The sequence below is a fragment of the Armigeres subalbatus genome, chromosome 1 (assembly GCF_024139115.2).
Source record: "Armigeres subalbatus isolate Guangzhou_Male chromosome 1, GZ_Asu_2, whole genome shotgun sequence".
Taxonomy (NCBI): Eukaryota; Metazoa; Arthropoda; class Insecta; order Diptera; family Culicidae; genus Armigeres; species Armigeres subalbatus.
This window is the reverse complement of record NC_085139.1, coordinates 15,038,742-15,051,743: the sequence shown is the minus strand read 5'-3', so window position 1 is coordinate 15,051,743 and position 13,002 is coordinate 15,038,742. Positions and strand designations below refer to the sequence as shown.

At 43.9% G+C, this 13,002-nt stretch overlaps 1 protein-coding gene across 1 annotated transcript; it reads right to left on the bottom strand.

Moving 5' to 3' along the window:
- Positions 1 to 702: 702 nt before the first annotated feature.
- LOC134205975 (uncharacterized) lies at positions 703 to 5,854 on the bottom strand. The gene is made up of 2 exons (XM_062681671.1): positions 2,233 to 5,854; positions 703 to 1,580 (listed from the first exon to the last, which is right to left on the bottom strand). Exons 1-2 carry the CDS (start codon positions 5,852 to 5,854, stop codon positions 703 to 705), a joined length of 4,500 nt encoding a protein of 1,499 aa, XP_062537655.1.
- Between the last annotated feature and the right edge of the window lie 7,148 nt (positions 5,855 to 13,002).

The following is a 13,002-nucleotide window of genomic DNA, read 5'->3' as shown; positions in this document are numbered from 1 at the left end:
AAAATGTCTTCAATGTACAAAACACAGTCGGTTAGAAACGCTAGAAAAATCAATTACAACGATGTCCTTACGTTGTCCAACGTCTACCTTACGGTCGGGTCTTGTACAACTGACGTATAAAAAAGGGTCAAAGTCTTCTTAGCGATTTCCTGAAGGTTTATTGGCAAATGCTTAAAAGCTAAAAGGAATATACTTCAATATTCAACAGTTCAAATTTCGTCTTATAAATAGTACTCACATTTCAGTGACTCTAGTCTACGTTTCCACGTCTTAGCTACCGTCCAGTGTTCAGTCTAGTCAACCTATTTTTAAGTACATTTTAAGGTCTTAGTCTTAAGTCATTCTTTAGGTCGTAGTTTCACTTACAGTCTCGTGATCGTATAATAATTTTCGGTTTAATTTAGTTGTAATTCATCAAATATAGGATAAGTAGTGCATGAAAGGTAACCTAAACAGTATTAATAGATTCACATTAATAATTCATTTTCAGGGTGTGTTTCGCATGTAAACTCACTAATCTAGTTTTGTATAGTGCATAAGATAGTAAAGAGGTAATATTTTAAGGTAGTTTTATATGAAATACTAAATAAACAGGCTGCACAATTCACATCACCACATTTTCACCGTTTTCATCATTCCTTTTTTTATGGTTTTGTTTTTCTTCGCTGACACTGTCAGAGCTGTCGGATGACAACTGGTCTGTCAGACCTGCTTCCCATCCCTGTGGGAATTTTCGGATGCAGCGTCGATGTTCGTAACGCCTCCCGCAACATTCCCCTCCACGTAATGCTGCGCCAGACCAGCAGGATTACTAGCCGGAAGTACATCAATCAAGGCAAGCTTCGCCACGGGACGGCGTAGAACCCCTGTTGTTGTCTGGACGTCTACCTGTCGAATGCGACCATCTCGTCCTGGGATGACTTGTACGACCTTACCCCGAGGCCACCGGTTCCGAATGCTTTCTCCTATGATGAACACCATATCTCCTTCCCGAATGGGTCTTACTTCTTCATGCCACTTGGTACGTCGAGTTAAGACCGGCAGATATTCACGGATCCATCTAGCCCAGAATTTATCCAGAATATAGCGACACAAATTCCACCCGTTTCGCAAAGCCTCGCTCTCCGTAGCAGGTATTTTGTCCGGTTGCTTGACTCCATTGCTGCTAAGGTGTATAAAATGGTTTGGAGTTAATGCCTCCTGATCCGATGTCTCAAGTGGCACGTACGTCAACGGTCTGGAATTAACCATTGACTCCGCTTCACACAGAATGGTTTGGAACACTTCTTCCGATGGTGCACGGCAACTGCCAACCGATTCCATTGCTGTCTTTACTGCTCTGACCATCCTCTCCCATGCACCGCCCATGTGCGGGGAAGATGGTGGGATGAAAAACCACCGTGTGTTGGTATCGGTGAAGATCTCTGCTAGCTCACGATTAGTTGCGACAAGCTGACTGGCCAACTCTCGACTGGCACCCACAAAGTTTGTTCCGTGGTCCGTGGTACTTCCAAGTGGACAGCTCTTACTACTAAGCAAGTGAAAAGTGCTACCCAACGCTTCACTTGACTCCGGCCGATCTTAATCATGTACGGACCGAAATAATCGATGCCCACAAGTGAAAAAGGGCGGACAAATGGAGTTACTCGTGCCGCCGGTAGAGGCGCCATCCTAGGCATCACGGGACGTGCTTTGTATACAATGCACCACTGACATCTTTTTGCCACTCTACGCACAACCGCCCGGAGTGCTGGGATGTGGTTCTTCTTCTTCTTCTTCTTCTTCTTCTTGGCATTACATCCCCACACTGGGACAGAGCCGCCTCGCAGCTTAGTGTTCAATTAAGCACTTCCACAGTTATTAACTACGAGGTTTCTTAGCCAGGTTACCATTTTTGCATTCGTATATCATGAAGCTAACACGATGATACTTTTATGCCCAGGGAAGTCGAGACAGTTTCCAATCCGAAAATTGCCTAGACCGGCACCGGGAATCGAACCCAGCCACCCTCAGCATGGCATTGCTTTGTAGCAGCGCGTCTTACCGCACAGCTAAGGAGGGCCCCTGGGATGTGGTATCGCTGGCGAATCTCGTTTACCACAGTTTCACCGTTGTGGTGACCATATCGTCTGTGGTACCAGTCCACTAAAAGTTCAGTAGCACGATGAGTTTTAGGCAGTATTATTGGATACTTTGCATCGTACGCCGCCAGAGGAGACGCTTCTGTCCTACCTTCCATACGAATCACGCCAAACTCATCCAAGAAAGGCGATAGGTGTCTGATGCAGCTGCTTGTCTCCAATTTCAGCCGTTCACTATCCGATGCTTTATTCTTCATTAGAACCACTATCTCTTCTGCGAATTCTTGCGCCTGTACAAGTCTCCACAACATTCTTTCAGCTCGCACAAGATGCTCCTGCTGTAGTGTACAACCGGCTGGCTTAGCCTCTTGCTTGCAGAATTTTCCGCAACGATCTACAAACCAGCACACATATGTTGTGGCCCGGAGCATTCGTTCCCACTTAGAGAACCTCTCACACTCGAGGAAGGGCTGCATCAACTGTACGCGATGTACGTGTAAAGCACGAAGTTCCTCTTCGGTATTCAAGGTCACCCGTTCTTGTGGCCATTCATTCTCTGACTTATAAAGGAAGTCCGGTCCAGTGAACCAGCGACCACCCGGCTGCAGTGTGGGACCTTTTCCTAATTTAGTGGCCTCATCTGCAACATTAAGTTTAGTGGGTACCCAGCGCCATTCCTCGGTTTGAGTCTCCTCCAGAATTTCACCGATTCGTACCGCCACGTATTGGCGATATTTACGAGCATCCGATTTGATCCACGACAGGACTGTTTTAGAATCGCTCCACAAGAATCTTCGCGTGATCGGAAGAGTGTGATATTCCGCAATAGACTTCACTAGTCTGCTTCCAATAACTGCCGCCTGAAGCTCCAGTCTAGGAATTGACAAAGGCTTTAACGGTGCAACTTTGGCCTTCGAGGCTACCAGAGAGCATCGTGTCTGACCTTGATCGATGATTCTAACGTAGGCTATACAGGCGAAGGCTAATTCGCTTGCGTCCACGAATACATGTAGTTCCAAGGCATGCAATGCGTCTCGATCGTAATCGGGAAAATAGCAACGTGGAATACGAACTTGGTTCAATTTGGAGAGTTGCACAATCCATCGCTCCCACTGTTCCAAGATATCTATCGGAATAGTATCGTCCCATCCTACTTGAGCTCTCCACAGGTCCTGGATAATCACCTTTCCATGAATAAGTAAGTTCGGAATTAGGCCGAGCGGGTCGAAGATGCTCATCACAAATCTCAAGATGCTTCGCTTTGTTGTAACGATTTTTGTTGACGCTGATCGCTCGAATTCATTCGGCAACTTCACGGAATACACAAATACATCTTCGTCCGGCAACCAGGCCATACCCAGAACACGTTCCACGTTGCTCTCTTTGTCAACGCTGAAATCTTTCGGCGTTTCCGCCGCCTTTTCTTCCAGGACCTGCAACACTTTCATCGAATTCGATCGCCAATTACGTAGCTCAAATCCTGCTGCTGTTTGAACTGTCGGTACTTCCGATGCCAGCTTCGCCATGTCCTCTGCCGTGTCGCGACTGTCCAGGTAATCATCCACATAGTGGTTTTCTGCTACTGCTGTAGCCGCTTCTGGATATTTATCCTTCCACTCCATCGCATTCAAATTTTTCACGAAGTTCGCTGAGCACGGTGAACAAGTCGACCCAAAGATGGCCACATCCATCACAAACACTTCAGGCTCCTTGGCTGGGTCACTTCTGTACAAAAAACGTTGAACTTGTCGGTCTTCCTTTCTGATTTTCAGCTGGTGATACATCTCGCGGATGTCACCTGCGATCGCGACGTGCCGCTGTCGAAAACGGCACAATATAGCTGGTAATGATGAAAGAAGGTCCGGTCCCTTTAACAGCATGTCGTTTAGGGACACACCATTTGATTTGGCAGCCGCATCCCAGATGATACGTATCTTTCCGGGTTTTCGAGGGTTCGTAACAACTCCGAGCGGGAGATACCATGTGCGGCTCGGATCACTTTCTTGCATCTCCTGGGACGTGGCTTTGTGAGCGTAGCCTTTGCTCTGATATTCGGAAATTTGTTTTTCTAGATTCGCTTGCAATTCAGGATATTTTCGCAATTTTCGCTCCAGGCAGATAAGTCGTCGCTCTGCCATACCGTAACTAGACGGCAACTCCACTACGTCATTTCGCCACAACAGTCCAGTCTCATAGTGGCCATCGGCTCCTTTGACCGTCGTTCGTCGCAGAATCTCTTTTGCTCGACGATCTTCTTCAGCTTCTGGCCCAAAAGTTCCGGATACTGCCAGATTCTCTGCCGCGAAATATCCTTTCACTAGATCGTGAAGTTTGCTATCTTCCGCGCTCTTGCAAATGTGCAATAATGGCAATGTTGAATTCCCATGTGAACCATCGATGCTCCCGAACACGGTCCATCCTAGTCTTGTTTTTGCCGCCACTGGCCCATTTGGCCATCCCTCACGAGTCTTGAGAGGCAGCGATAGTTTTATGTTGTCCAACCCTATCAGGATTTTAGGAACGGCCTTTTGGTAGCTTGTCACCGGTATCCCAGCCAAATAAGGAAAATGTTGAGATAATTCTCCATATTTCAGCGACTGTACCGGAAGGTCCAGCCGGCGAACGGTGATTACGCCGGTCAATGAGAAACTTTTGCTGTTTTCTGTCCCTGAAATTTTCAGGCTGACCATTCTGGAGTCTTTTTCATGGCGCGAAACCTTCGCCGTCCACGTCAAACATAGCGGCTGTAGCTCACCGCCAAGGTTCAATTGATCTGCGACTTCTTTTTCGATGAGGGTTGACGAGGAACCTTCGTCAAGGAAGGGGAACGTGGATACTTGAGCTTCTCTACCATACAAAACCACCGGGATTATACGGAATATTGTTGCACTTTTAATACGACGATGAACATTGACTACGGCGTCTGGTTTCGGCCGCGCTCCGGTGCTTTCGTTGGAAGACGGTTTACTCGCAATTTGCTGACTGGGATGAAGAGACGGATGGTGTTTCTTGGTACAATCACCGACTCCACAGGTGCGCGTCGACTTGCAGGACCATCTTCCATGAGGAACGAGACAGATCGAACATAGTTGATGCAATTCAACCGCTTTCAACCGATCACTGAAGTTTAAAGACCTGAACTTATGACAGTCCTTGATTCGGTGCTTCAAGCTCTGACAGATGTAGCAAGGTTTCTCCTGATTTTCTGCTTTCTTTCCTTGCTGTTCGAATCTCCGCGGTTCAGTAGATACATGTGCATTTACGAAAGTCTTCTCCTTTCGCTGCTTCTCACTTCCCCCAGTGCGAGCTCCGTCGAAATCGCTGAAGTGCGCTACATCACTCGCGGCCGATGCGATAACACTCATATATTCGGAAAACGTTCCCAAATCAACAGGTCGGACATTCTTCTTGTACAACGCCCAGTCCAACCGGAGATTTGGTGGCAATTTATCCACCAGCTCTTGCAGCAGGGTTGGATTGGTCAGATGAGCTTGCTGGTTAGCGGCTATAAGATGACCAACAAGATTTTGGACCACGAGACCAAAGTTGACCAGCGTTTCAAGCTTGTCTGCTTTTGGAGTTGGAACGCTGCGTACTTTGTTGAGCAGCGACTGAACTAGCCGCTCTGGGCTCCCGAATAATGTCTCCAGCGTTTCCATAATTTTCGGGACCGATGTCGGTAGCAGCAGATTACTCCCAACAGTCTCCAATGCTTTGCCTTTAAGGCATCTCTGGAGTCTCATCAGATTTTCTGACTGCGAGTATCCACACATTACAGTCGAGTTGTGGAAGCTGCTCACAAAAAGTGGCCATTCTTCAGGATTCCCATTAAAAATTGGGAGCTCCTTAGGCACCACTTGCCTGGCGGACAATTGTTGCCGAAACTGTCCCCATATGGCTTGCTGATTTCGCAACTGCTACAGCTCGGTAACGTACGGCTCTGCTTGTTGCTGTAGCGATACTCGCGACAATCTCAGATGATGTACCGAACTGTTGGGCACAGGTATCCCGGGCTCGGTACGAAGGGGTGTATGACATCGATGCCCGCAATACAGATGGTGGTAACGATAATTCATCTAATTGATCACACAATGATCTCACTGGGTTCGATTGTGTGTGTTGATGAAGAGACAACGCATGAGTCGTCGATGGTAGTGGCATACTCGTTCGCCGCTCGGTGGAATAATTGCACGACGGCTCTTGCGATGGCAGTGATATTGGCGGGGGGAGCGACGACGGTGATACCATCGTTTGGATCACTTGTGATTGTCTCGTCAAATTTGTGGAAGGCATTTCAAAGCTGGACGTTATTGGTCTACCTGTCTTCGACAATAGGAACGATTGTGGTGGAATAGAGGCATTTGCTTGAGACGTCGATGGCTTGGACATTGTTATTGGCTCTGGGAACAAAAAGGTGGGTAGCGGCGGTCGCGGAACCAGCTTTGATAGCGTAGGTTGCGACTGTATCGGTTGAACAAACACCGACTGTGCATACACTGGTTGTGTATATATCGGCTGCACATTCAACGATAATGTTTGTTGTACACTTTGCCCTACTGACCGTCGAACTATATCACTAGATCGAATTGGCGTAGATGCTGTAACCGGATCTTTCATTCCAGCCATAGAAGATGTACCTTCCGTACACACATTTTCGACCACCAATTCATTCGCAGGCTTGGGGTGAGAAGTTTGGGCTCCATCGGGTACTTTATTAGATGCTTGCTTAGGCTTTGTGCCCGTATACCTACTAAGCATTCCTCCTCGCTGTAAGTTCATTCCTACTCCAATCGAGATAGGTGGAAAGATGTCGTCGACATTTTCCGGCGCTAGTGTCCCACCGGCAGCTTCGTCAATTTGCTGAATCCACTCCTCAACTTGACTGTGGCGACTTTCACGACCCATACGACTCCGACGGCTGTATCGACTTGCTGCCTCCTCATCTTCGGCCTGAGAGATGAGCAAAGCGTATTTCTCGTCGAGAAATTTTTTATCGAGTGCAGCCTTTGCTGCTAGTGCTTTTTCTTGGCGAACGCGCTCCTGCTCCTGTTGCTCAAGAATCAGTTTCTCCTGAGCTTTTTTCTCCTCCTCGAGGCGCATTAGCTGTAGTTGTACCCTGGTTGATCGTGACGTACTGCTGGTTTGACCAGAAATCGAGTCGCCACTGATGGTGACTATCGAGATACAATCCCTGCACGTCCACTTACCACTGAAGCCCTCAGTCACCTCCGCACATGCACGATGGTACCAACGACGACACCGCTCGCAAGCTACCATATCTGCTACATGGTTGGAGTTTTACATTTGTCACAAATTTGCTGAGGCCTCTCAGCGTTGGCTTTCGCCGCTGCTCGCGTCGTCAGGACCATCGCAGATCTGTCCTCTAAACGACCTTCGCCACGATATTATAATTGACTAACGACAACAGGGGCTCCTCGAGTTGAAATCTTTTAAGGATGTTGGCGCGGCACCAGACGTATAAAAAAGGGTCAAAGTCTTCTTAGCGATTTCCTGAAGGTTTATTGGCAAATGCTTAAAAGCTAAAAGGAATATACTTCAATATTCAACAGTTCAAATTTCGTCTTATAAATAGTACTCACATTTCACTGACTCTAGTCTACGTTTCCACGTCTTAGCTACCGTCCAGTGTTCAGTCTAGTCAACCTATTTTTAAGTACATTCTAAGGTCTTAGTCTTAAGTCATTCTTTTGGTCGTAGTTTCACTTACAGTCTCGTGATCGTATAATAATTTTCGGTTTAATTTAGTTGTAATTCATCAAATATAGGATAAGTAGTGCATGGAAGGTAACCTAAACAGTATTAATAGATTCACATTAATAATTCATTTTCAGGGTGTGTTTCGCATGTAAACTCACTAATCTAGTTTTGTATAGTGCATAAGATAGTAAAGAGGTAATATTTGAAGGTAGTTTTATATGAAATACTAAATAAACAGGCTGCACAATTCACATCACCACATTTTCACCGTTTATCATCATTCCTTTTTTTTATGGTTTTGTTTTTCTTCGCTGACACTGTCAGAGCTGTCGGATGACAACTGGTCTGTCAGACATGCTTCCCATCCCTGTAAGAATTTTCGGATGCAGCGTCGATGTTCGTAACGCCTCCCGCAACAAATACATTCCTGATTTTCGTAGAAATTCCTTATAAAATTTACGAAATATTTCGCGACTTCCCGAATAAATTCCCAGATTAATCAAGAAACGCATAGGAGATTCTTTCGTGAACTTTTCTAGAAATAATTTCTTGAATGTTTTTTTTACTATTTTTTTTTTTTTGAAAATAGCAATGTTTAAATTGGAACAAAGATTCATAAATGTTGATGAAATTCTCAACTAAATATTATTATGGGTTATTTTTATCTTTTATGAGGGTTTCACTTATGATATATTGATAACTGCGTTCAGCTTCTTCAGGGTTTAGCAGCATTGACGGAAACTCAGTTTTTATTCAGCACAGTTTTGGTGTATGTATTTAAATATCAGGGTAGATATTCAAGATGATGGGTCACGTGCCCCATCATACCCCACATTACCGCCGCCAGTGGCAATTATTCTACCAAAACTTTCACCAAAAGATTTTACATGTTTCGAAATCAAAAACTGATTATTTACAAATCAATCTGTTATGCATACCAATCCAAAAAAAAAACATTTCGTCCACATAGCATCACAACCATTTAACTCCGTGCTGCGATTTGGGATGATTTGCATTCCGTTCGATCCTTTTTGTACCCAGAATTCACTTCGCTTCTGTCCTCTTATGATCCTTTCAACCGCCTCGCTAACCTTCAGCAAATTCCTGCCAGCCATTTCTTCCGTATACGTCGTCTGCTAGTCCTAACGTAAAACATTCCACAGCCTTGTAAATCGGACGCCCTCTCGGTAGACAACGAGGATGGCATTCGCCTCACACAACGGGGTCCAGTACAAAACCTCGACCCGTTTCGTATCCGTTCTCGTGGATGAAAACTCGACCCAGACGGACGACGCAGTGCAAAACAAAATATGAAAAATATTCCGAATATGTGTGCACACACGAATCCTTTGTCTTTTACCATCAGAGTGAATTCCTCATTCCAGTCATTTCGCCAGAATTTAAAGCTCCATGCTACTGACGGGCATGCAAGGGCCTCATACGCCTGTCACTGGCGAACAAAGCTCGTGTACTCTGCATCGAAGCTTAGAACCGGTGTTAGGGCGCAATCGTTAATGCGAACATTTTTATATTCGGTTAGTTACTGCAAATAAATTCTTTTTCGAGTCCCTATAATCAAGCAGGTATCTTAAGCATACCACATCGTTATAATGCTGCATGATTGAGTGTTTAATTTTGTTAAAATATCGAAAACAAAAGTGTGCATAAAAATTGCCTCGCCATAACAAAAAGGTGGTAGAGAATTAACACTGTTGTTTACAGTTTAGAACCAAATCCAGATGTCGCACATGTTGGGGTAGGGATTTAGTGCTCCACCTTCTCCCCCTGCGGGCATGCCTTTGAATCCTTCCCTCGAGTATGAAATATCGCCACTTAATGTGGCCTTACCTGTCAGAACAATCGAAGCGGACAAAGCTCGCATACAAAGACTAAAATTCAAATGAACAATAGCAACAAAATGGGATGAGCAGAGAGAAAATGAAACGTTAAAAATATGTGAACCAAATTTGGAGTCATAAATTATGGCGAATGTGAGCCGGGATTTCCCTGCGATCCCCACGTCGGTTGATATTACTTACACCCTAAAGACATGAGAAAAAAGAATAACGCGGACGCTCATGTTCACCTTTTTGTCTAGCATCACCTCATCTACGGCAATCCTCGGAGGAATGAGCTCCGCATCGCAATGAGGATGTTGCGGGGATCATACGAGGTGGAGCCGTTCATAACTCACATATGGTCTCTCATCATCATCATCGTCGTTGTCGTCGTCGTCGTCGTCGCCGTCGTGAGCCAGCTCGACCCTACGACGAATGCTACTGTACTGATTCGATTTCCGAGCGGTTAATATATGTAAGACTTGAAATTATCTGTCTTGAGGCATATTATTCTATCAGCCTTTCTGCAATATAGCTATTGACTGCGTTCATTTCACGCCTTGGATATACGAGTGGGAAATCATCAATTGGCATCAATAGAATGCACTTTAGATCAATTGTTTCTTTTTGCAAAAACAAACTACAATACGTAAAAGTTAGCTGCGTAGACCCTGAACACAAAGACTTTGTTCAATAAAGAGAATCTAATCAGTGTTAACAAGTTCAGCATCCCTTCCAAAACGGTAAATTTTTCACCTTCCAGCATTTTTTCATTGCTTGCTCCTCCCCCGCAACAGCCAAAGTTTTTCCTGCCTTACAACGGGAAGGGACTGTTTTCCGACTGTCGCGGTATGTTCTTCCTTTAGGTTTTTTTTTTTGCTCCGACTTGGGAAGGTACCTTCCAACGTTCTGGTGCGATTGTTTGTTCGCCGCTAGGAGGGGGCGTCCGACCGACTTTCTCAAGAGTTTATTATTCATTTCTCGGTGACAAATAAGTTGGTCGTCATTTAGGAGAGGTTTTGCGAAAGTTAATTTGTCACCGGCAGGCAAGCACAGGTGGAACACGTGTGCTGTGCTTTTTTTTTTTGTTTAGAGCATTGTAACACCGGTGGGAAGTTGCATATATGTTGGGATTTGAGGATTTATATGGGAGAATAAATAATAAAAAAAATCCCCATATGTGACGACGGCATCACGCTTGCGATGGCCTTAGGCCAATGCCGTGGTGATATTCATTGTAGCGTAGCTAACAAAATGAATCGCAAAGCAAAATGTTTGAAAATACTAGGGTAACCGTACCCTTAGTGGAGGTAGCACCAATAGTGGAGGTAGTGGGGTTTTAATGAGATTTATCATATTTATAGACTTTACGATGGTTTCAGTTGATGCGTCGTGCTTTAAATATCCTGTTAAATGGAACTTATCTTAAAATTTCGCTTGAAAAACTATTGAAAACAATGATTTTCCTTAACAAAATTGACTCCCTTGCACCTATAGTGGTGCAACTGTACCAATAGTGGCGAGTCTCATAAGAAACCAATGGATAGCACCACTATGGGAACCAAAATTAAATTTTACCGCCACTAAAGGAACAGTGTACCCATAGTGGTGCAAGCAATATTTAGTAATTGTTGATGTCAAATGACATCTACCTCATTTTTGTTAGCAAATTTATTAGTTTTTCTATTCAATAAGATATTAAAGCTTTAAATTTCCCATAATTATCAATTTTTAAAAAATATTTTCTTTTGTGGATCTACTAATACCTCCACTATTGGTACCGTTACCCTATAAGGTAGAACTTACGATGAAATTGTGCTTATTTGTTTCCTATGCGTTTCTCGATTAAATTAAGATCAGAAGATTCATTTCCTTTACACAGTGATGAAAAATTAGTGTCTATTTTGAACTGTATTTCAAATGTAGTACCTAACGTTATACACCCATGTTACCAACATTATTTCTTTCCTGGGAGGTTAGAAAAGTTTCTGAATATAGAATCTTTGATAGGGTGACGAGAGGTAATGCTAGTCTAAGATATAACGTTGACTCATCACGCAAATTCATCAATAATTCAGCGATAATACATCGTTTTGTAAAGAGATATTTATCACTGCTTCTTAAAAAAGATTATTAAGCATATTTTGTTACATTACGGTAAATTCATGAACTGATAAATGATAGGGGCCCTCCTTAGCCGTGCGGTAAGACACGCGGCTTCAATGCAAGACCATGCGGAGGGTGGCTGGGTTCGATTCCCGGTGCCGGTCTAGGCAATTTTCGGATTGGAAATTGTCTCGACTTCCCTGGGCATAAAAGTATCATCGTGTTAGCCTCATGATATAGGAATGCAAAAATGGTAGCTTGGCTTAGAAACCTCGCAGTTAATAACTGTGGAAGTGCTTAAGTGAACACTAAGCTGCGAGACGGCCTTGTCCCAGTGTGGGGATGTAATGCCAATAAGAAGAAGATAAATGATAGATTCATCGACTGACGCAATAAACTTTCGAGGAAACTCAATTTAACTCGTTTTTTTAGCAGCCACTTAACATTTTGTCTGTGGTCCGGTAAATATGACCTTAGGCCTCTTTGAAAGGCTGGTATTTTTTATTATTCTTCTTCTAATTTGTTTAACATCGCCGAGATCTGTCCTTTAGGTACAAGTCGCATGAAAAATCTTGATCGTTGAGGGTTGTCTGTGCTCTGGGGTTATATATCCAGCTTTCCATGCTAGCCATATTGGTAGATGCTACAAATAATTTGACATTGACAACTGCTTCCCGACACTGAACTGTAATTTCCATCGCAAACAGCAAACATTGATTCGCCCGTTACCAATAACAGCCAATTAGTTGTTTGATTTTCATCAACAAACTAAGCATATGCGGTATTTCACGGAATTTGAAATCTGATTTCTTGATTTCGTTTCGTTTCGTAAATTAACAAAAATTTCGCTAGTCATAAAATAACAAAAATTTCGCTAATTGAAACTTGAACCATCTTCAAACTTTCAAAAATTTTGGCTGCGCTGCTAAACTACATCATAAAACTATTTTCAAAACTTTATGTTATAGAATTTTTGCCTTTCTCGTACACCAAGGTGTAACGAAAAGGCTATATATTCACTTTTTTATTAACGCTTACTTCTTCTTATTCAATGGCTCGACTTTTTAGCTGGAACTTTCAGCTTAGTATTCTATTAGCACTTCCTCAGTTATTAACTGGAAGCTTTTCTATGCCTGCCATTGCATGAGTATGCACCTTGTGTGGCAAGTACAATGGATACACTATGGCCAGGGTGTCGAGAATGCAACTCGAAAACATCATAGACCAAACCGAGAATCGAGCTCGCCATCTTCGAATTG

Bases quoted from the DNA above. Each gene is read 5' to 3' on its own strand.
- LOC134205975 (XM_062681671.1), bottom strand. From the start codon at position 5,854: ATGTGTGGATACTCGCAGTCAGAAAATCTGATGAGACTCCAGAGATGC. The intron at 1,581-2,232 runs GTAGGACAGAAG...TACATGATTAAG, and splicing joins TGGCGTGATTCGTATGGAAG to ATCGGCCGGAGTCAAGTGAA.